At 31.5% G+C, this 24,996-nt stretch overlaps 3 protein-coding genes across 9 annotated transcripts; 1 reads left to right on the top strand and 2 right to left on the bottom strand.

Annotated features, from left to right (window-relative positions):
- Positions 1-1,987: 1,987 nt before the first annotated feature.
- Positions 1,988-6,185, bottom strand: LOC106071241 (protein mago nashi homolog 2). Of its 3 annotated transcripts, none has more exons than XM_013231294.2 (5): positions 6,161-6,185; positions 3,516-3,574; positions 3,279-3,389; positions 3,117-3,199; positions 1,988-2,158 (listed from the first exon to the last, which is right to left on the bottom strand). In XM_013231294.2, exons 1-5 carry the CDS (start codon positions 6,174-6,176, stop codon positions 2,059-2,061), a joined length of 369 nt encoding a protein of 122 aa, XP_013086748.1. In that variant the 5' UTR covers positions 6,177-6,185; the 3' UTR covers positions 1,988-2,058. The 3 variants fall into 3 exon arrangements, with proteins under 3 accessions (XP_013086748.1, XP_013086746.1, XP_055885431.1); XM_013231292.2 differs by lacking the exon at positions 6,161-6,185 and adding an exon at positions 5,614-5,770; XM_056029456.1 differs by lacking the exons at positions 1,988-2,158; positions 6,161-6,185 and adding exons at positions 2,228-2,981; positions 5,614-5,771.
- LOC106071239 (trafficking protein particle complex subunit 12-like) lies at positions 5,963-18,921 on the top strand. 3 transcript variants are annotated; one of them, XM_013231285.2, is made up of 14 exons: positions 5,963-6,024; positions 8,742-8,909; positions 10,958-11,125; positions 11,254-11,731; positions 12,339-12,970; positions 13,093-13,209; positions 13,779-14,031; positions 14,243-14,355; positions 16,156-16,228; positions 16,616-16,689; positions 16,893-16,991; positions 17,089-17,186; positions 17,302-17,389; positions 17,817-18,921. In XM_013231285.2, exons 2-14 carry the CDS (start codon positions 8,745-8,747, stop codon positions 18,057-18,059), a joined length of 2,601 nt encoding a protein of 866 aa, XP_013086739.2. In that variant the 5' UTR covers positions 5,963-6,024; positions 8,742-8,744; the 3' UTR covers positions 18,060-18,921. The 3 variants fall into 3 exon arrangements, with proteins under 3 accessions (XP_013086739.2, XP_055885428.1, XP_013086738.2); XM_056029453.1 differs by having other exon boundaries at positions 5,982-6,357; positions 8,742-8,900; XM_013231284.2 differs by having other exon boundaries at positions 5,982-6,357.
- On the bottom strand, positions 18,303-24,809 carry LOC106071240 (uncharacterized protein C8orf76-like). Of its 3 annotated transcripts, none has more exons than XM_056029454.1 (10): positions 24,656-24,809; positions 23,574-23,720; positions 23,107-23,266; positions 22,049-22,161; positions 21,679-21,769; positions 19,976-20,147; positions 19,399-19,471; positions 19,136-19,195; positions 18,927-18,968; positions 18,303-18,557 (listed from the first exon to the last, which is right to left on the bottom strand). In XM_056029454.1, the coding sequence occupies exons 2-10, from the start codon at positions 23,679-23,681 to the stop codon at positions 18,393-18,395; spliced, it is 984 nt and encodes a 327-aa protein (XP_055885429.1). In that variant the 5' UTR covers positions 23,682-23,720; positions 24,656-24,809; the 3' UTR covers positions 18,303-18,392. The 3 variants fall into 3 exon arrangements, with proteins under 3 accessions (XP_055885429.1, XP_013086744.2, XP_013086741.2); XM_013231290.2 differs by having other exon boundaries at positions 23,574-23,705; positions 24,656-24,807; XM_013231287.2 differs by having other exon boundaries at positions 18,416-18,557; positions 18,927-18,984.
- Positions 24,810-24,996: the final 187 nt, after the last annotated feature.

Raw genomic sequence — 24,996 nt, 5'->3', positions numbered from 1 at the left:
TGTAATCAAAACAACTAGAATAAAGAAAACACTTGATGGGAAGTTGAGTTATGATGTAGTACTGTGAATGGAACTGCCATTCAATCATGTTGCGATAGAAGTGCTGGAGAGATGGAGATGAAGGACAGATTCCAAAGGCTGGAAAACCACGTGGACACCTTTGAGTTTCTTCTTGAACCAAGACACCTCTTGGAGTCCTTGGATGATGACACGCTGATGAAAAACTGCGTGACTTTTTTTTCTGTTTGATGAAATACAGGCAAATCGCTTGTTCAATGATGTCATTGATGCACGAGCACTTTTCATCAACAAACCAGTGCTACAATCACGCTTCATATGGTAATGATGTGTGCTCAAACCTAGCAACATGCATTCGAATACTGCTAACTCAGGCCACTTCCATTGTGTCATGTAAAAGATCATTCTCAAAGCTCAAGTTAAATCAAATACTTTATCAGGAGCACAATGACGCAAGAAGGACTTAGCAGCATGGCTTTAATGTCAGTGGAGTCAAAAATACTAGATCGATGTGGATGATGTTATAAACGCCTTTGCCGCACAGAAAGCACGACGTGAAGCGATATGAATTGAGATTTGTGACTTATGCATTATTTCGCCAATAAACAACGGTATTATTTCTTAAGAGTCTTAATGATTATTTCTTGTTAATTTTACTGATATACTGTATCAATTGGAATGTAGGGTTATATATTTATTAAGTAAGTTATCTCATGTCACAATGCAACGGGCCCCCAAAGAGGTCAATCCCCCTGGGCCCCTTGCTACGCCCCTGCCTATGAGTTAGAAGTTGACCACGTGTTTCAACAGAAGCGAGGACACAAGAAAAATAGAATGCTTATTTGTGAATCGTCTCGAGAACCCATTTCAGATCCCAAGACAGAATTTAGAGTGAACTTTTTCAACCAAGTTGCTGACATAATAGTAATTATAATAGAGCAATGCGCACTTTTGGCGCTAGCTCCATAGTTTAGCGACCACTCCTCTATAGCCTAGCGTCTCCAAATATCCTAAAAAACTATGTTGGTCTAATTATTATTTTTTCTTAATTACCGAGAGGCGGTCACATAACAAAAAACAAGATGAATGTTATTAAAAATCATACAAAGAATCATTCCAAGCTCTCAGACATGTCATCTACTTGAGAGTTACAATAGTCATGAAGCTTTCTTAAAAGCGTATCATCGGCGTTCGATCCAGTTGCAAACTTCAGACGCATCATTGACTCTTAAACTTCTTATAACAGTGATTTAAGCCATTTTGAAATGGAAACACTTTTAAAAGTAAATAAACCATTAAAATAAACATTCCCTTAGATTATCCAAAGATATGGCTGAAGAACTCTTCCAAGCACAGAAGCAAATAAGAAATGAAACTAAAAATAATGCGCTGCTGAATATGTTGGTCATTTTCTATATATATTCAGACTAGTCAATTATTGGTTATAAGACTTATCAGAGCCTTACTCACAGGATTACATCTAGTTTTGGTATCTTTTTTTTTTTTTTTGTTCCTTTATTTTAATGTTTAACACAAACTTAATATAAATAATGTACATTTTTCTCCAACTTTCTTTTTTCAGACATAACTTAAAAGTATTCAGCCTATTTCTTCATTCATATTGTACCAGTAAATAATTTAAAACAGAGAAAATTATAATTGTAAATATTTTGAAAGTGTAATGTAGATTTCATATAAATAAATATATATTTACCTCTACTAAACCCAAGATTGTGCATTCAAATTTTATTTTTATGACACTGACACATTATTTTTAAGATAACAAATAGCCTAAATTGTTTGATTAATAGTTTTGGTTTTGCTCTAATATTTCTTTGGCACAGATGGATACCACCAACATTGGTATTTATTGCACTAGGTGACAAATCTATTTTTAAAAAAAGTGAAGAAAAAATATTTTTTTCTAAAATCAAACATTTTAATTTACATTGCATGAAGTGTGGATTAAAAAAAAAAAATGATTTATTGAACAACTAATGTAGTGACATTAAAACAAAATGACAATGTCAATATTGAAAGTTAGATTGGCTTGATCTTGAAATGAAGCCCAATTAAAGAGAAGACAAGACACTTTAAGTCTTGAACTAGGTAATAGAAGGTCCGAAGGCCATCAGGGTCCCTGTGAAATACATAGAGATACACAAAAATATATAAGATTACACTACATATTTTTGAAGCTAGAGCAGGTTCTTAAGAGTGGCATTTTCATGAAAACACTCCTTAAGATAAAGAGAAAAAGTAAACAGGGAACAAATAATACAAACTCATGGACTACAACAGTGAAGACTAAAATGAACTTGGTAGAGTTGTTAACCCCAAGCCAACAACCACCTCCTCCCTCAAAGTGGGCCATTGCCTAAGGCAGTATTTCTATATCAGTTATGCTACAGTATTAGAAAATGATGGGCTTTCCCCATAACAAGGTAGCCAGCTTCAACTTTGTCAGCAGAACAGAACTCCAAAATGTTTGCAATTAAATTAGGTTCCAGATGTGAAAGCCAAATTATCACTATTAGGGTCACATTTCTCAGGCCAGTGACAAAATAGATTTTAAAGCAATCATTAATAGCAATTTTGAATTGACTGGACTACTATAACACAATTTACCCCTTTAGCATATAAGTATGCATAGACTTAATTAATATAAAAAGTTTCGCACTTTGGAATATATTTTAAACAATGAGGGAATAGTAAAATTCTTATTTACAGCTGTACACAATATAAAGAATATAAATAACATGCAATAAAAATTGTATACAATAAAGCATAAAGTAATTTCTCTACTGCTCTTTTAGGTTGTAGTTTTTAAATGCAAATAAAAAAACATAAAAATACAAATACCATGTACCATGATAGATAACTATAGTTTAAAATAGAGGTGATGTGTTGCTACTGCAGCTGTAGTAGGCTTATGTTTCACCAGTCAGATGTGTTTTTCAAACCTGACAACCAGATATAGTGGAATATGAATACGATTCATTCAGACTATATAATCATAGCCTAAGAAAATATCGGTTCTACACTCATATCCAAAATGTGATATGTAACTTAAAAAAACAGGTACTGAATGAACTTACTTGCTCTGATTCACATCAAGTAAAGAGCCAATTTTTGAGGTAGTGAAGGAGATGTGCTCATCACCTATAACTATTTCCAGCTCCTGAAAGAAATGATAACAAGCATTCTTATTTTGTTACAAACATATTTTCTTTGGCTTAAATATGAGAAAAAATACTCACTTGTCTTCCAACTCTGTCTGGGGAAGGCCATGCACTGTCATCTTCTTGCATGATCTCTGAGTCTTCAATGATTCTTTTCAGTTCCTCCATTACTGATTTATGTACAAAAGCCTGTCATGAATAAAAGTTAAAATACTTTCAATTAAGAATACCCACAAAAGATATCTTCTAACAATTTTCTAAAAGACTTCTTTGGTTACAATTACTTTTAATTAAAAATAAAACTTTTAAAATTACCTCTTTTCTGATCATAGTGTCATTTTTGTAGTTGGAGTTGTTTGCATATCGCAGCTTGCCTGAAACATAATTTATGAATCATTAATAAAAAATTTGTTTACATTTAGAAACAACCATATTGAGCAGTTTATAGCGAAAGAAAACATTCACATTTGAGGCCTTTATAAGGTTTTTAAATAAATATGAGATGATCTGCATTAAACATGATTTCAATCACAATATTTTTTAATTATCAGTATTAAAACGAAAAATAACAATACTACTCTACAAACAGACTACAATTATATACTTTTCACGTCAGTAGCACAATGCTATCATGCAATTGAGGGATTTTTTTTTTTTATAATCAAAACTTTTATACTTAGGAAAAAAAAAATTAACATCTCTGGATTAGACCAACACTAAAATAAATTATCCATATATGACTAGGCCGAAGACCCTGGCATACAAGTATAGTGAATTTTTTAAATATTTTTTTTACAAATCTGCATGTTGTTTTTTTTACATCAACCTAGAACATAAAAAAAAAGTTTTTTTTAAATAGAATTACTATTTGATTAAACTGATATCAAGTTTAATGATGTTTTACATTTAAAATCTTGGTAATTTTTTTTGGTAGGTCCTGATATAGTATTAATGGCTTTAGTCAGTCTTTTAGCAATCTGAAAAATAACTAATCAAATAACTTTAAAATCTTAATGAAAAAAAAAAAAGAAAATGTAATTTTTCAAGTGATAGCTGAAATTGCAGGAAATAGACCTAAAAGAAAATGCATAGTTATGTATCAATGAAATTGAATTTTTAAATACTTTTTAAAGGATCATTTTTACACCAATTTCTAACTTCTTATATAGAGAATGTTGCCCTAGCAGAGCAGTATGTGCTTCAGACTGTTGGCACATTTTCCCCAATTTGAACCCACCAGCTATCATCCCCTGCGCGATTTTGGGCAAGGTCATAATAATCTTCATTTCTGAAAGTGACAGGTCAAGAAAATTTAAATCTTAACAATTATACCATATCTTGTAATGATTTAATATTCGCTTATAATGACACAATGTAATATGTGCTTATAAATTATTATAACTAGACATCTAGATAGATATAAAAATGATTCTTGTATATATTACTGTAACTGATCTACTTGATTGAATTTAGATCTATGTCTAACATGGTGAATGTTCCCTTCACTTTTTTTTTATTTGCCATGAAAATAAAAGTCGAGTGTGAAAATGGGTTCACCCGTTCAGCCTTACTTTCTGCTTTATATACTACCTTAATGTCCTTAGTATTATTATTAAAATCCAACTAAGAATGAAATATTAGAATTGATTAAAAAAATAGAGACAAAGGAGCCTATACTATGTTAGTATGTAACTATTATATATATAAGTTCAATATAAGATAAGTTTAGACTATAAGATAATAAGTAGTATTTAAGTAGTATCAGTCACTTAAGACACTTTTATTTTTTTTTGTCAGTCAATGTACAACTCTGTTTAGAAAGTCAGAGTCAGATCAAACACTGAATCAGTATCAGATTAGATTAGAATATATATACTAACTTATTATATTATCTTTAACTTTAACTGATAAAGTATATTGATGTAATCTATCTAATCCATTTAAATCAAGTGTATACTATTAGTTATTATTAGTAATGTTAAAATAGTATAAATAATCTATGACCAACTAAGTGTCTAAGTACTAACTACTAAGTCTAAAAAAGTCGTCACTAAACTAAGTGTCTAAGACTAAGTCACTCTAAGACCTAAGCCTAAGACCTAAGAGTCTAAGTCACTAAGACTCAAGACGACTAAGTCGTCTAGTCTCTAAATTGAGCATGTTCAAAGTTAAACATCATCATCATCATGTTGATCATTTGAATTGTGATGTTCCTTCACTTCACACACACTACAGTTATTTATTACAGTACCAGTACAGAGTACAGTGAACAGTGAGTGACTGAGTGACAGTCCTGAGTCACTGCCGTCAGTGTTCAAAAAAGATTATTTTGTTTTTTTATTACGGTAGCTAAAGTGAGTATACAAAACTGTCTTTAATGTGAACATAGAAAGTTTTAAGTGATTATATCTACCATCTGGTCTAAATTCAAACTCTAAGAACTCGTGTCCAAATTTTCCTTTATGACCAACATAATATCTAAGATAAAAGTCTGTGGATGCGGCCATTTTGAAAACTGTGTCTAGTAATCTATATCTTATTTTGAAATAGTCTCATTTTCGAATAACTATTAGATCTATAAAACTTCAAATTTTTAAAATCTTTTATTTCACCTAGACTAGATTGTAGATCTTAAGCTTAAGTTAGGCAAAATTAGTGTATTTTTCATTTAAATATGAAAAATAAACATATTCATTTGTTATGGTGTGTGTGTGTGTGTCAAATACGTAAGTATGATCTCAATCACATTGTAAGAACCAAAATAAAAACATTAGAATATACTGTTATTTTATACATAGACTAGATCTAATCTAGATCTAATACAGTAATACTTTTCTAAAAGTCTAGAATATACTTATATAGATCTAGACTAGATAGTACCCTAGAGTCTATATTATAAATCGTAGTGCAGATGATATTCTATATCTAGACAAAGTTATTAAAGAATAAAAGCTGAATACCATTTGGCATTGTCATTGACACTCTTGACAGCCACTGCCCTGACCTAATCAGTAATCTGTTAATATCTGTAATCAGGCTACTAAGCCTAATCAAGGCTAATCGGCTACCTAATACTACTAATGAGTAATAGTTACTAATACTATTAAACTGTAACCTGTTCTACAAACGAGATTGGTTGGCTCAGCATCATCATCAGGTTATCTAATTGATATTATTATTATTATCTAGATATAAGAGTAGGAATAGATCAAGATCTAGTTCATGTAGCCAAAAGTTAAAGGGTAACTCCGATGGTTTTGACAATTTTTGATATAATATGTGTTTTGATTTATAGATAATGAATATATTATTCTTTTTTTTTTATTTGCAAGAATAACTTAGTAATTGATGTTTTTGTGACATAATTTTTCTGCGCATCCAAAACAGTCAGATTTTCACTGAATTTCTGTGTGACGTCACGACGGTGCACTCAAATCCTGTTGATACTCATTGATAGGGAGGCGAAAAAGAAATTATCTTTGATAAAAAAAATTTTCGTTATTACATCATTAAAATACTTTAAAAGAAATTTCTAATGGTGTATAAACTATGACTGTATGTTTGACCGTAAGAAAATTTTTTTGTGCTGTTTCGACCTAACATTGGTTGACATGGAAAAAGTGATGAGAGAGCTTGACGCTGGCTCAGCCGGCGAGACACACCCCCAAGGTCAAAAGTTAAAAAGTTGGAATTGAGTTTCGTAGACGATAGATCTACTTATTAAATAAGAAATTTAATAGTAGATCTAGTATTCGTAGTAAATTTCTAGCTCACAAATCTGATTTCATTTATATTTATGAACTTCAGTTGTTTAAAATGTCTCAGTAGTATCATTAATTGAATTCTTTGGCCTGGAAATCCAATGTATTGTTGGTACTGCACCTGGTATTAACTTCAATTTTTTTTTAAAATCCCATTTCCACAGCAGTGAAGTTGCTGAAACAGCTTCTCTCAAAATGGTTTGAGCATAAACAGGAATTAGCTAATGCCTTTGTAAAATATTTGCTCTTCAGGCGAATAAATTTTCCCCATTTTCCCTTTAAAACTTCATCTCTTGAAAACAAATGAAAAGAGACACTAATTTCTGTATCAGCATACTTGCTGATTTTATCTTTGTGATTGGAACTACTGCAACAAGCTGAAGAACAATATTTAATTTTCTTCAAGTAGAAATAGAGGTTTATAAACAATGACCGATTATAAATCAACGTGTAGACTAGATCTAGCTGTGAAGCGTAACAATAAATGCGATCCGATAGGTCTAGATCTAGACTAGAGAGTTTATCGGTTATATAGGTCTAGATCTATATTTAGCCAGCACCTTCGTGACGTCACGTTTTTAAAAACTAAAAACATCTCGCAGAACCCCGTTTTTTTGGGGGCGTGGAGAATTTTCTGTCTAATTTATTAAATATAAAATTTTCCGAGCATTTAAATAAAAAATGATATAATGTTTACTATTACAACTTTTTACGCAGAATTTAAATATGTCAATAACTAAAATTTGAAAAACTATCGGAGTTTCCCTTTAAAGACTAGAATCTACCATAGATTTGAAGAAGTTTTTTTAATGAATATTCACAACTGGTTATCGAACCCTTTTTAAGACCATTTAAGTCAGATTCAAATCTTAATCACAGATGAATCCATACTTAGGAGCAGCTTATTATGAAATATCTAAAAATGAAGAACTTGTAATCAAAGTTTGAACAAATATGCCACAAATTCAGGTTACCAAAATAGATTCCAATTTTATATCCTGCATTATGGGCCATTGTACAGAAATTGTTGACTGATTTTCCATCTTCTTATTCTGTATAACTTGGGATTCATAGCCGTAATGAACCTCATCACATAAAAAAAGAAACTGACTAGAAATTGGTGTTCGTGGAGATTTGCAGTTGCTACTTACAAACATTGCGCTGGACTTTAATAAAATCGTAAAATCTCACCAACCTCATCCATGTCATTAATTTTTAATATTTAATTTTAAGCAAAAGTTATATTCTTAATAAACCATTCTCCCCACAAAATGTTTTTTTTTTACATTTGTAACTTTTGTAGACCTACTATGTATTTAGCAGCTTTTTCACTTAGGTTAGGGCTTAGTGGGTATGTTTTGAGGGTTTTTATTTATTAAATATACAACACATTTTGGACAAGTAAATAACAACACTTTATATAAATGTTACATAAAAGAAAAAGTGATTATTTCCACATTTCTGTTTACTTGCATCGCTAACATTACTATTACTTGTACATACTATATATATATTTTTTTTTTTTAAAGTGTTTTTAAAATGGTGTAATTGTATGAATATAAAGTGCTAGTAAATTTAATTTAAAAAACTAAAGGGTCCCCAAGTAGACATTGCACCTATTATAGCGCTCAGAGAATATGGTAAAATTTGATTTTGGGTAATGCTTTTTATTAGATCTAGGCGAGACAGATAGTCTTAGATACAGACATAGATTATATTTCTCCTCATTTATATTCTTGTATTACATCATATTACCATTGACCTTGTTTTATTTATTTAGATAATGTCTAGTCCAGTGGATGACTGTATGTTAGAAGATGATGAAGATGATTCTGGACATCTTCAGCCACCTTTCAGCAGTTTAAGCTCTGCAATGGTCAGTTCACCAACAACTGATACTTTGGATTCAGTTATTCTAGAAGCTTCAGCCTTTGATGAAGTAATTAAGGTATTTTATAGTAAGGTTGTGCTTATTCTTTTATTTTTTTTTTTATTTCAACAGTTACACTAAAATATACATAAACAAGGTTACAAACACAGTTTGTGTGGAAACACAAACTCAAAATCGGCCTCTGAAGTGGTCCACCTAGAGTCTTCACCAGGATTCGGACACAGGACTTCCAGTTCCAAGTGCTTTACCCCTCAGCCACAGCATCTCCATATTCATTTAGCGTATACTTATATTTTTAAAAATAATTATTAACCTTATCCATACATTCAAAATTAATAACATGTTACATGTAAAAAGAGAAACTAAAAAAGATTTATTCTTCTAACAAAATTAGATAATTTGGCAACACGAAAAAAAAAAATTCTTGACCTACTTTAAGCTACAATTGTGTACAAATGACTTAACATTAAGACTTTCCCCTTGCAAATAAAAATTATATCTCCATTGTTATTTGTCATACAAACTAGACATAGATCTAGCTAGATCTAGACCTAGTTTTAGATCTAAATCTAGATAAAAGATTCAAGATCTAAGTCTAGGTCTAGAACTAGATCTAAAAATTAAGTCTAGATCTAGAATCTAGAGTTAGATCTAATTCTTTATGTAGGTCTAGAACTAGATATAGAATCTTGATATAGAATCTACTATATCTAGACTAGAACTCTTATGAATTTACACGATTAATTTTAGAATTACTAGACCTAGGCCAATGTTATGATCATGAATTGTAGGCCTTTTGTTACAGTGTAATGGTACACTATGTTGTTCGTATCCGATTCATTTTTTAATGTGATAATATAGTTTACATAATAAATAAATCAGCACCCCTAATCTGTCAGAAGATAAGTTATTGCCTTAATAATTACAATTTTGTTCAAATTATCAATACATTTATATTATATATATTATAAATAAATCTAGATCTGGGCTCTATTTAGTCTTATTTAGATTGTCAAGTGTAGGCCACTATAATTATGATATGTCAAACCTGCGCGCTATAAAAGTAGTTCGTTATTTTTTAAACTTATAACTAAAACGAAGTTCGTATCAAAATTCTTTTCTAAAAACAACATTGGAATCAGTATTCTATTCAATTAGTTAGTTAATAAATGGAAAATATATTTTATAATGATCCATTGACACTTTTACCATTGTGACCTTAGATGCAAATTTTTTTACCAATGCTTGAATCTATGAATGAAGCTTGAGTTATTAATGAAGAAGTCCATGACCTTTAAAAAAATTACCTCCCCTGAAGTTTTTTCATTGAAAAGTGATGTAATTTTGAAAAATCTGCTTGCATGTATAATTTAAAAAATTAGATGGTTCACTTTCAGAAAAGAAAAAAGTAGCCATTGCATCAGAACTTTTAATGTTCTAAAATATCATGATGTCCAATTTTCATTCTCTTTTAGTTTCTGAGATCTAAACGGGATGGACGGACAGACAGGCCACACAAAACTAATAGTGTCTTTTCCCCTTTAGGGGGCAGCTAAAAATAGCATTGATTTAATTAACGATGTAGATAGATTTAATAAAATATCTATTTTCATGAAAAAGATGTCAGCAATAAGTTTTGCAATAATCTGAAGAGATTTTAAGTATTTAAAAAATATAAACTGTTTGTTTCACATATTTCGGATGTTGCTTCAGATTTGAAGATTATTACATCTTAGCCCAAACCTCCTGCAAGATGATGGAAGATGGCAGCTGGCAGAGTTTGAACATGGGTCCATCTGGCCAATAGTCCAGAGCACTTACCACATGATCAGACAGCCATTCCAACCAGGAAAAGGTAGCTGATCCCTCACAGTGAAGTTAGATCCAAATTAAAACAAAAAACTTGCTTGACATGCAGTGAATAATAAAATCTCCAGGGTTTTAATCTTACATTTTCTTATAGGTAACAAAATCATTGTATGATATTTCAACCCCTGTGATCTTTGAATATAACTTTTATATTTTTTGGTGTAAAAAAAAGTTTTTTTGTACAATGTACTTATAATGTGTAGTTTAAAATGAAATTGGCTGTTTTACTTTTTAAGCATCAGGATGGCAATGACCAACTTTCTTTAGAAGAAACAGTTGACCTAGGCCCACCTGATGAGGGAATAAACATTTCAAAAACTGGCTTTGGGGAAAATAATAAAGAAAAAGTAATGTCTGCTTCTATCATTGACCAAGGGATAAATAACTTCCACTCATTTGAACAGGTACACATAATTGGATTTTTTAATTATCTGAAATACATTCAGACTCATACTGATTTCTAATTTATTTTGATATGAAACAACTTTAACAAGAGCTTATGCTACATTACTTTTTTTTTCTTTACATTTAGAAACCTGCTGCTAATGTCCAACCTTCTAGTTTAAGCAGTTACTTTGCTAACTCTGGAGATGATATATTTGATACTATAGCTACTGTGCATGATGATAGCAGTCTTGGAAGTGATCTTTTCCTGTCCATAGCCATATCCAAGTCAGAAGAGGATATCAGGACCTCGGAAATGAATGCCATTGAAATAAAAGACTCTGATGTAGTGTCCTGCCTTTCTCCTGACAATGATGAAGGGTTCCCTCGTCAAAACTCTTTTATGCGAAAGTATGTGGATGAAGATGAATTCAAGTTGGTGGAAAATGAAGAGTTAAAAGACAGAGAAGCAGAACAGTTCATTGAAATAGGCACTTCTGCAGTGAAAATTTCTGATGAAGATGCTTTTGGTGATACAGAGATTGAAGCAGTTGATGTAATTCATACTCCTTATCAAAGAGAGCACAAGTCTTCAACTTGTGAACCTGAAACTATTGCATTTGAAGGTAAAAACAAAATTACTAACAAATAAAAACCCGGTAAATAAAAACCTGGTATATTCAGTTTTATCTCATTAATTTCTGTTTAAAAAACTTACAAATTCTTATTGTTATTCTTATTACTAACAAATAAAATCCTGGTATATTCAGTTTTATCTCATTAATTTCTGTTAAAAAAAATTACAAATTCTTATGTTTTCTTTAGAAAGTCTATATTTCATACTAGTCAGTATAATATGTAGATTTTGGTATAGTGAATTTATTATTAATATTTAATTTTGTATAACATCTTCATGTTACAATGTATCATTTATGTTAGAAAATAAATACAAGCAAACAAACCAAAAGAAAGGGAACATGAATGTTATTAATGTATAGCTGTATTACTTTTATTGGTTTTGTTTTGGGTTGAGGATCTAATTAATCGTTCTTACTAATATTATCTTACCCAATAACTATTGTTAGCTTATTCTAGATGTCTCCAAAATAATGTCAGTCTTCACCTGCCTTGGTTCAGTGACTTTTTTTTACCTATCAACCACCATGAGTTTGTACCCAATATGAACATATGATACTTTGATACTCTATAGACATTTGCGTTTGTATTTTGCAGGAGAGTTAGAATTGGGAGAAAATAAACAAGTTGACCTTGAAATTGCTGATTTAGCAGAAGAAGATATTGAAGAATTCACTCAAAATGATGACAAGCCTGGCTTTATGTCCCAAATTTCACGGAGTTCTGAACCAAATACAGATGTATCCCAGAATAGCTGCCAGATTCCCCAACAACCTACAAGCATTCTTAACCCTCCAGTCGAGTCATCACTTGGCAAGCATCATGGTCCTGTAGTGGGCACAACACCATCCCAGTTATCTCCAATGGGCACCCCAGTTCATCAGGCATCAGATTCAAACACAGACATCCTCACTTCCAGTCCTCCCTTGATGCCAATAAACCCACCAGTTTTTGATTCCCATCCTGTCCCACAGGGCAGTCCCTTCCATTTGCCAAGTCCAGAAATCAAAAGTGGTGCAGTGTTTTCCCAGTTTGGCCCTAGTGGAACATCAGATGATGCTTTTACATCCATCCTGAGCATGAGTGATGCAGACAGGCGTCATGATGCATGGATTCCATCAGATGCAACAAGTCATGTTTTGAAGCTGATGGCAACCAGTGCTATAGGCTCTTACATACCTGCAACTGAACATCTTAGTACTCCTGGTATTATCAGCAATGAGCCAATGGTAAGAATTCGTTCTTATTATAGGACACACTTATGGTAAATTATATCTTGAATACAAAAGCATCAACTTAGTTTATTATTTAAATATCCTTTTTTTTTTTCAATTTTTATTTAAACTGCTAGGGTGATCCAGTGAAAGATTTGGTGTTACGCTATATGGGTGAACAGGAAGCTGTGAAAAGATCAGTCCTAACATGTAGTAGTGTGACTCAAGATGCTGATGGCCTCAAGAAACTTATAGTGAGTTAATAACCGTAGGAGTAGGACTACCAAAAGGAAACAACAATTTATAATGAACTAGAATTAATGTCCAGTTTATTCTAAATTGATTTTTTTTTTAAAAAAGAAAATGATAATTTTATTCATTAATATTTGCATAATTACTTTAAAGCTCTAGACTAGTGTTTGTGAAAGAGTAAAAAATGAACTGGGTACTCTTTCATCATCAAATATTGAAGAGATGTTGTTTTTGTAACACTAAGCAATTAGTAATGTCATTAAACACTGGTATCTATACCTGTCTTTGATTAATTTTTTTAGGCTCATCATTTGTTTTTTTAAATTGAAAACTGCTAAATTATATTATGGTATTTTTTTTTAAGTCTATTAAGAGACATGAAAAATATTACTGGTAGTCTTAAACAGGTCAATAATTATACAAGATAATTGACTTGAACACAAACAAAAAATAAACATTTTATTAATTGTTACTCTTTTGTAATTGGTAACAATAAAGAGAAACTTTTGCATTGTTTATTTCATAAAGCATAAATATTTATTTGATCAAACTTTAATTTTGCTTTATCTAGGAAGCTGGATGTCTCAGGGCTGCTGTTGACCTGACAGGTCGACTTTTAGAACAAGTTGGTCAAGGTTATGGTAAATTGGGATGTGTGACAGTGCATACACCACATTCATTGCAGCTGTGGTTCTGTCGCCTAGCTTTAATGGTGAAACTTCGAATGTATGAGCAGGCTGAGGCTGAGATGAGAGCTTTCCAGACACTTGACACACCAGATTTATATTTTCAGTTTTATGCCAACACATATCCTGGAAGAAGAGGTAGAAGAATTTCTAATGTTCATCTCTTGACTAAATATGATTCTTAGATGCTTTACAATTTTTCTTTACTTGTAAATGCAATGCAGATTACAATTTTAAAACTAAATTTATTAATTGATTATAATTCTGCTACTACATGCAATTTACAGTCTTTATTTCTTGCAGCGATTCATAATGAAACTTTTTTTTCTTGCTTGAAATCACTTCTTAGGTTCAATGGTATCTTTTTCAATGCGCTTGTTACATGCAGAGCTACCTTTATTGTGCGGCAGAAGTCAGGAAAGCTTAGACAGATTGTATTATATGTTGGCTGTTTGCAATAGGGTAAAAATTTATTTATTACAATTTGTTTACAATATGGTAAGAATTAAATTTATTACATGTTGACTGTTTACAATAAGTGAAACATGAGACGGATCACAATTTGGCTATATGCATCTAGTATAAAATAGTTTCCACATCACATAGGATTTGTGACATACTGCAGGTCGCAACTGGGCTTGCTAAGTCATGTGAAGCACTGCACTCATCCTTAATCTTTGAAATTGAAGACATGGCCATTATAAAGTAGATTGTATTGTGCAGTCCTGAAAACTCAGCCTAATGTGTGGACAGGAGGAAGCTAGAGTTAGTGAAAATGCTGTGTTATTGGGAATGGATTTAAAATTAAAAAATACTGTACTGTATTTGCTTGCATTGTTTGACTTATAATACAAAAGAATAAACAAAGGAAAAGTATGCACTTAACAATGGCATGAAGCTGTCTGTAATGAAAATATACTGCTTCTTCTTCTTCTTCTAGCCAGCTTTATTGCTGCTGAGCTGTGAGCTCTTTTGCAGACTGTGCCAAGGAAAAAAAGTGTGCTGTTTTCTTCAGTTGTTCAGCTCTGCCGTACAGGGTGTTGGTTATGTTGGGCTGTAGTGGAAGTAGGTTCTGCCTAAGGTGGATTAGGGAGGGTCATTCAAAGAGGATATGGTTTACGGTTTTAAAGGGGTGGGCGCAGTGTCTGCAAAGGGGTAGTTGTGTGGAGTTTATTTTGTTCAGGTGGTAATTTAATAGTGGTGTGTGTCCTGTTCTTAGTTGGAAGATTGTAGATTGTTCTTTGTGGGGGAGGAAGTTAATACTGTCCAGTTTGTTAGGCGTAGTCTTTTCTCCGTACATGGCTCTGCCTGTGTTTCCTGATGCCCATTGGTTGAGCCACTCCTCTTTGTGATTGTTGACTAGCATTGACCTTAGGGTGAGGTAGTTAACAGGTCTGGTTGTTCCATAGATGAACCTGCCTTTGATAGCTTATCTGCCTTTTCATTTCCCATGATGCCAATGTGTCCAGGGATTCACTGTAGTGTAATATTGATATTTAATTTTGATATAATCTGGTGGATTATCACAATGAGTGTTGTCAACTCTCTTGGGCTGTTTGAGGTGCTGCTGTTAAGTGCTTGCAGAGTAGATTGGGAGTCTGTAAAGACAACAATATCTGATGGTGGTTGCACTCCTTCATATAATTTGTTTTCCACTGTCTGGAGTGCTATGGTAATTGCCTCAATTTCGGCTTGGAAGTTTGAGCAGTAATCACCACAGGGTGCGCTTATCTCAAACCAGGAAGGCACCAAGACCAGCATTGATGGTAGCTTTGAAAGCCGATCTGTATAAATATGGATAGCTGTTTTTTGATAGCTTTCGATTGTTTCAAGCGTGCCTACTTTGAGCTCCAGTGGATTTGATTCTTTTGTTAAGGTTTTATTTAGTAAATGTGTTTTGATGGTTGGTTGTTTGTAGTTTAGTCCGGGTGTACTGTATGCACTTAACAATGGCATGAAGCTGTCTGTAATGAAAATATACTGCTAAAATCTGGTACTTTTTTCTTTTCTTGTTCATCTCAACTGCATTCTGCATTTTACTGCTTTATCACAAAGATGTTGTAGGAACAGTAAGTCTGTTACACACTTGTTGTTTCAAAATACTGAAAGGCAGTTTTCTGTACTCTACTGTATTACATACTTACTTTAAAGCAATACAGATAGAATAAAGATTTTAAAATATGTTGGTGATGGGTTAATTAATTTAAAAAGTCACAGAAATTAAAATATATATATCTTATACAAATTATTTTTTTTTTTCAGATAAGAACAAATCTCTCGTCAGATTTAAGTGAAGATGGCAGTGCAACTCATATGACCTATGAAGCTAGAAAAGGTTTGTTTAAAATTTTTTTTTTGTTAGCCCTAACACAAAACAATAATTTTAGTACAAAAAAAATTTGTGTTGAAATAAAAATGCTGAAGCCTTTGTTTTAGATTTCTCAATAATTCTCACAAAGTTTGAACAAGTTTAGTCAAGAAACTTTTTTTCAAAATAAATTATGAAAAAAAAAACTTAACACATTTTTTAAAGAACTTTTTTTTTTAACAAAAATTAGAAAACAAAATGTTTTTATAAGTTTAATCAAATAAATCAAAATATCTTTTTTTGTTATTTATTTACAAGCCATTAGAAATCAGTTGACCAATTTTCTTATCATCATCAAATTTTTACATTGACTAAATTGTCACTGTTTGTATTTAATTTTTTATTGTTTCATAGTTTCTCTTGAATTGTGGACCAAACGAGAAACAGATGTAACATATAAAATTGCTTCTACTATGTTGTCTGTTAAAGTAAGTATGAAGAAATTGTTTTTTTATTTTGCATCCTAATGTCCTAATGTTGGGGAGAGTATTGAAAGGGATCAATCACATGCTTAATTCGTTCTTTAATCATTAACTCTTATGAAACTGAAGAACACTATCAAATGCACATTGAATCGCTTGGTCACAAAAGAAACGATATTTACTATAAATTACGTGTGACTTATTTCTAGGACTATGAAGGTGCACTTGCTATTTACAACACACTGCTGGACAAAGATAAGAACTCACACTTGGAACTTTTGGCTGGCATTGGGCGAATACATTTACAGGTATGTAATAGAGAATTAGTTTTGTTACAATAATTAACAATTTTTTTTAACAATACTATCCTAACTTTATATTTGGCTTATTAAAAAATAATAACAGATGGGTAACATCACAGAAGCCACAAGAATTTTGAAAGAAGTAGAAACTGAATCCTCCAAAATTGATAGTTCTGTGACATGTCATACACTTATAAGCAGGTATCTTTTTGTTAATACACTTGAAAAGAAGCTTATTTTTCTTAGTAATTGTTATATTAATATTGTTTCAAATGAATTGTTTATTTAGCAACACTAACCTTTGTTTACATGACAGGGGTTTGCTAGCCATGTGTGCTGCCAACTTCTATGATGCCTACCAACACTTCAAGTCAGCTGTACAGATGCAGCCTCATAATACTTGTGTAAGTTCCATAAGAATATGATTTGTTAACTTAAGTTGGTGTACCACAATTTAAAAATTTCCTGGGAGTAAATTTGGTAAGGTACCTCACTGGCTTTAAGAATGTATATAGTAATATATTAGAATAACATTGAATTCTGAGTTTTTGTGTGAATAAGAAAATATTTTGTATCATTTTATGAACAGAAATGCATTCTCTTTCTGATAATCCTCAATTAAAGAGGTTTAAATAAGTAGTGACATTTCTTATGCTGGTGTCATCTAGGCTTAGTGCTCTTTCCTTAACAGGGCTTGACTGTGATAGCTTTTCTAGATTCTGGTGTTGCACAAAAAGTGTCACTGGTTTAATTTTTGTTTTATTTTTTAGTTGGTAGGGGAGGGGATATAATTAAAATTGTATTGTATTTTATTACTTATATAATTTTCAGGCTGTTAATAACATGGCAGTCTGTTCCTTATACCTTGGGCGCCTGAAAGATGCCCTCAACACCCTGGAACAGCTTGTGCATAGTGACCCAGCCAATACACTGCATGAGGGTGTGCTTTTCAACCTTTGTACATTATATGAACTTGAAACCTCAAGGGCATTACACAAGAAACAAGCCATCCTTGACCTTGTCAGCAAACATAAGGGAGATGGCTTTCCTGTGGCTTGCTTAAAGATGACCTAAGTCACCTATACAAATTTATGTTTCTGTTCATTAAATACCTTATGTTGAAATTGAAAAATGTCAGACAAATTATTGAAGAAAAATCAATGAAAAAAGAAAAGGAGTTGCTGAATGAGGTCTTGAACTCAAATGCTCAATTTTTCATTTCCAGATAAATATATTTTTGTGCAATATATGTGATTTTAGTTGTAGTCAAAAAGCTTTATTTTTTTTTATTTGACAAGAAAAATGTTACGCCATTCAGTTAGTCAATAAATATTTATTTGTGTAAAACAAAACTAAAATGTATTGTCAAAGTTATTTACAGTTATCAACTTCATCTTGGTTTATTGATCATTTTTCATCCTCTATTGATGACATTGATTTTTTACTCATGTTGAACTCTGGATGCCAAGAGAAATATTTTTGAAAAAACAGATCTTGCTGTGTTGTCTTGGGATTGGTATGCAAGCTAGATATGTTTTGAGATTCTGATGATACAGAGTTATTACTGGAGTCCTGTTGGGGAAGATCAAGTTTATTATAAATATTTTGAGTCATAGTTGGCTTTTTGAGAAGTAGTGCTGGTACTTAATTCAAATATAACATAACATGAAATTGTTTTATACACTTAATTTATAAATATATTTGAATATTTTGAAACATTTTTATACTTATCATATGTAACTATAAATTCATTAATTAGTATATCAAGTCACATGAACAAGGTATAAGACCTAATATTAAGTTGGTATATTTCAATACAATAAACCAATATCAGTTGAACAAAACAAAATAATGTTAAGTATTTTCTGTAACATTGTGCTCTTTGACATGTTGAAATGTAAAAGTCGGGAATAAATTTAAAATATTGATTTCTTTACTTACTGAGACTTCATTTGATTGATTTTCTATTTCACCCTGCATGCTCTGAAATAAAGTCAGTCTTACTTTTCAGGTTACATACAAACTAAAAAAATTATTACAAATAAAGCAACTTAAAATTCATCATTTGCTACTATCTAAATTCTATCTCAAATATCTGTACATGCTAGAGGTGTGTAAACTAAACAACAGAAATAGCTCATTAGTTTTACCTCCATGGCTATATTCTTATAAATCTGAGACAATGAATTACTATCTATTTTTTGTTGTATCTGAAAATCAGTCAAAAGAACAAATCATTATATTGTTATCTAGGTAATTTGGAAACACCCAGAAAAATGTCAGTTGTTAAGAGTAACAAAAAAACTAAAACAAATTAATTCCACTTATCTTATTCATGGCAAACCAAAAAAAACCCATAGAATTGACTATATTTTTAATTTAAAGAAATTAATTAACTCATTAAAATGGCTACCTGTTGTATCAATCCCAGGTTTCTGTTTCTGATGAAAGAGGAAGCAGTACCCAGAACAGATTGATGTAACAACCTAAATAAATGTAAAGAGGTAAAAGGTTGTGAAACTGATGTTAAGGTGGACACAAATCTAATGTCACTAAGTTGTAAATGAGAATTTCCAAAAACTAAATATAGCACACTAGAAAGTGCTAATGTTTTCTTGAAGGGATGCAAGATAGCTATATAAAGCATGGATGAAACTAGGAGGTATCAAGTTTTAATTGTGAGGCAGTCGGCTCATTACTCAATTCTTTCAATAAATACACTCTTATTACATAGAATCACTGAACTTTAAGAAGATATTATTCTTGTTTATATATTACACATTGTGTTCAAACTGATTAAAGTTCAATTTATCGTTTTACTGCCGGAGTTCCAGTGTTTTCTCCAGCATCATACTCAAAAATAGAGTATAATTCATACAATAATATTACCACTTAATCTATAGATTGGTAACTTATAAATAAAACACAGAATGGTGTAATATCCTAATTATAGTTAAACATATGTATCAAATGTGCAAAATATTACTTACTTTGCTCTAATGTAGCATGTGAGTGTCTTTATTTGACATTGAAGAGTCACATTTTCATCACAGAAATTGCTTTCAGTATTGTACAGTTGTTCATAGCTGTGCCCCAGCTGACTCCAGTTGTGTGCATAGTAGGGTTGAAGGTAGCACAACTTCTCAAGACAATCAACACATTCTGGGGGAATATTAAGTTAAACACAGAAAATACATCACTCCAACTAATTCACATTAAGTTCTCTGTTTATTATTGTAATGAGAAATACTTAGTATAATAAACATATTTATTAGACAATAAATTCTGTTAAGTTAGGTATGGAATGCAGAAGATGTGCAGCATATTGTTACAAATGAACAGTGATAGGTAGAGGTCAACGTATGACCCCGGCGAGATGACACAGCAGCTAGTGTTCCCTGGAATCTACATGTACAAACAAAGACAGGATGTGACGTGTCCACACGTGTTGTTCCAGGGGACGAACAGATCTAAGTAGGGGGACAGTTACTAATGAACAGTGACAGATAAAGGTCACTACGTGTGACCCCGACTTGATGACACTGCAGCGAGTGTTTTCTGGAATCTACGTGTATAAATAAAGACAGGATGTGACGTTTCCTGACATGTTATTCCAGAGGATACTAGGAGTGTTTGTGCAACTTTGGAGAAGCGATTATGGACTCTATATAAGCCAGAAAGTTAATGTGAAAGTCAGTCGTATGGAGTCGTGAGTGAGCTGTTACAGTCGATACAGACGACGTAAGACGTGTGCGGCTCTGTGGAAGAGAAATGTGTACGACTCGATGCAAGTTAACTAGGGTAGAGTTAACTGGAGTGGACTACTGTCGTTAAAGTCTATACAGCGTACTACAGTGGACTTGAGCCGTTACAGTCGATACAGTCGATGTAAGACGTGTGCGGCTCTGATTCGGTAGACTTGAGTACGACTTGGTTCAGCTTTGGGAGACCTGGAGCGACACTGGGAAGTGTGTCGTTGGTCTGTTCTGTGGAATACGGCTCGAGGAAAGTTGAGAAGAGATGAATTGCAACGAAGTGAAGAGACGAATTGCAACGAAGTATAGCTAACTGTAAACTGACAGATATTGTACATTCTTCTACGCTACATGTTACAGTGACGAATTGTTAGAGTTAATAGTCATTAAAGTTATATGAAACTGAAAGTTTAGTCGTCAAGTTCTTTACAGTGTTTTTATTTGTGTGCCTACTAATACTTCTAGCCAGAAGATTCAGAAATACGTAACAATATATTCAAGTCACAAGTTTTTATCAGAGTGTTGTCCACATTTTGTTTTATGTTTACTTTTAGAGCAACCTTTAATGCTGTCCACATTTTATCATATGATGTTTACTTTTAGAGCTTATCTTAGTGTGAAATCTTCCATTTACAGGCTTTGTTTGTTTGATTAATGTTTTGGATGATCTTTCAAAACTGAAGATTGTTGCATCCTAGCAGAATGGCAGGGATCAAACCCAGGACCGTCAAGACAACATTGCATGCAGAGTGCATACCACACAAACAGGCTTGGCCAAGACATATATATATATATATATATAAAGTTTTAAAATTAAATATGTAACTTGTGTTAATAATATTAACAGCCTACTGTTTCAACTTTGATTTATACCTTAATACAAAATACAAATACAAAATCAATAAGATATCTACCAATACCTAGAAACTTTTTCTCACCTGCCCACTTTCTAGAACTGCTGCAAATGAAACTTAACAAAATCAATGACTGTCTTTGTCTAGCTTCATCAAGTGTAGACATTTCTTCAACCTGAAAAAATAAATTGTTGCACCCAAGGTTTATACAAATGCTTTACAACAACTGTAAAAAAATATAAAAAAATAGACCTTTTAAACAGTTTAGAGCATAAGCATTTAAACCAGGCTATGACATTCTCAGTTATCCATAACTTGTTTAGCCCACCTCTTTTCTAACAAATGAAATTCAAATGACAATAATTTGTATAAAAGGTATATTTTGATTGCATTTAAAAAAAAAAAAATTTAAAATAAAAAGATTATTGTAAGGTGATACAAAATATGATTTTACCAGATTTTTTGCAAGTGCATAACTTTCATCCATCTTGCCAAGATACATATAACTTCTGGACAAGGATTCTATTAAATCTTGTCTCACACAAACATTATTTTCTGGCAGTAATGCTGTAGAGAAATGTAAGAAAAAAAAATCATCAGCATGCATACAAGTTTAAAAAAAAATATTTTAATAACACTTTTCTAATACTCAATGGGAGTAGCTTTTTAAATTTTATTTTAGTTAATTATTACATCAGGAATGAAAACTGTTTTGTAGAATTAAGGTTATCATTAACAAATTAATATTTTAAGGAAAGAAAAGAGTACTTTATACAGGTGGATCCCACAAAGGTTTAGTAGCTTTCTACACTGATAATATCAGAGGAAACTCAAAATTTATTAGTTAATAATTAGCTAAGAAGAACCTTTCCACCATTTTAACAAAAAGGCAATAAAAAATCACATAAAAATAAAATACAAAGAATTTCCATACTTTTCAATACATGGCTCAAGACTAGCGATACACATGTTTACATTCCCCTACATTGCCGCATCTATTCTTTATATTTCACAACCCCATAAACACAAAGCATCCATAATTGTATTGTTCTTTACCAAGGTACTCAATGAGTACTTGATAGGTATGAATTAAACACCTTCATAGAAACTCTCTGTACCAAAACCTATACTAAGAAGTATCCAAGCTAACTAGGATGTAGTCCCCTACCCCCAACATCATCCCTTTTACTTCCCAAACTGGATTGTGAGGGCAAAACATATATGCTGGAAAAATGTAATCATGTATGTTTAAGTTGCACATGTGTCGATATTTTTTCAGACTTTTTCAGCATTCTAGTGTTAGTTATGAATTTTCTTTGTTAAAGATATATATTTTTCCTGTACCATTTACTTTGATTGTAAGCATGAACTATGTTTCTGAACCATGTTTAGTTATTTTTTGGTGAAAGTGAGGGCAGTTGTCGTATGTGAGCCATTGACCACAGAAACCAAAGAATTCACCATTTCCCTCATAGATCGCAATGATTCAAATGAATTTTTTTTTTCACATACCTAAAGCAGTGAGATACTGTTCTGAAGCTTTTTTATAATTCCGTTTGAAGTAATGAATGTCCCCACTCATTTTATAAACATGAGGCACCTGGTCAGTCTCTAGCTTGAATGTAGATTGTTGATTTTCTTCATTAATTTTAGCAAGTGCTAATTCAAACCACTGGAAAATAAATGCACATTGTTACCAAAACTGTGATAATTTAGATACTTTGTGAGGATAAAGCATTTGACAAAGATTATACTTCAACAGAGCAAGCAGACCAAAACATTAAAAAACATTTTAAAAATATTTTTTAAAAAAAGCTTAAAAATTATATTAAGTGTAATTGTATCAATTATTTTGGATCAGTTGTGATTAAATATTCCAAATGTACTATATAGACTCTACTGACTACATACACTGACAATAAAATTAAAATTGATATAGCATATAGTTGTAAATTTGGTGCCATGGGTTCTAGATTTACCTCTGGTTGGTATATTTTCACTGTGTAACACAGACCCTCACAGTTCTTTTTGGAAGGCCTGTGTGGTACTTGAAGGTCTTCATCATCAAAGCCAAGCCCGAGGTCCATAGTCTTTTCTTTTTTTATCTAGATCTGATACTTTTAAATCTTAATCATATTGATAATATAATGTAGTTTATATTCTAGTAATTGATTTTTATGAATCAATCTGATCATTATAGAATGTAATATTATATAGGACTACTTCTAAAGACTATAATATATAGATCTAGACTATAGCTATAATAGTCAATCAGAGTCTACTTATAGTCCGAATTTATTAGATGTTTTAGTTTTAAGTCTATACCTAGCTCAGAGAAGTACTCAGTATACATATATAATGAGTAGATTATTTGTAAGAGTAAGATCTAATTAATCTTTAGACTAAATTTAAAATTGTCACTAAATTATTCTAAATCTACACTTTTATTTTTATATTTTACTTTAGACTTTAGTCTTACTTATTAAATATAGTTTAGTAAACTAGAAAGAGATAATATATTATAACTATAGATTAGCTAGATTAGTATTATTTATTATACTAGGCCGCGGGATACACATTTGAGACCAAAAGAAAATCCGTTGCCGAGGACAAACACAGACGGCGAAAAGAAAATCTAAATCGACCACCTGCGGACAATGGTTTTATGCTTGCCCTGGATGTGGCAAAATATTTAATTCACATCTGGGGCTGCGCAACCACAGGAAATACTGCACTCCTCACTAATCTTTGGATTCAAAGACAAGCCTTATTATTATTATTATACTAATTATATATATTATTATAATCTATATATTATATATATAACTATAATTTAATATAAATAATAATAATTAGATCTATATTAGGTTTAATATATATTATATATATAGACTATTATAGATCTAGATCTATAATCTAGATTGGATCTAGACACTATAATATTCTATATTTTATATATAGTAATATAAATAATAAATATAGTATAATTATATATTAGTATAAAATATTTTAAATATAGATCTATAATCTAATACTAAAAATGATAAAATCATAATCATACATAGTGATTGATTAGATAATTTAGATTTGATAGATCTAATTTAGAGTAATTTTTCTAATAAGAAGTGATAGGTTTCTCAAGTTTCTGGGCATCTAAACTCTAAACTATTACTAATACGAAATATTTATTTATTGTTCTGTTAAAACTCACTTATTTTGTTGTGTGTGTGTGTGTGTGTAAAAAAAAAATTTGCACAATATGATTTTAATGTCGTAAAACAAAAACATAGAGATCTAGAATAATTCTAGATATATATCTATCTGTCTATGTTTACTCGACTAGGCCTGAATAGACTACTTAGTATTTAGAATCTAGATCTAGATCTAGTTCTAAAATTCAGT

Source organism: Biomphalaria glabrata, chromosome 5 (genome assembly GCF_947242115.1).
Source record: "Biomphalaria glabrata chromosome 5, xgBioGlab47.1, whole genome shotgun sequence".
In the NCBI taxonomy this organism is placed as follows: domain Eukaryota; kingdom Metazoa; phylum Mollusca; class Gastropoda; family Planorbidae; genus Biomphalaria; species Biomphalaria glabrata.
The sequence above is the reverse complement of the archived record's forward strand: the minus strand, read 5'-3'. Positions and strand labels throughout refer to the sequence as shown.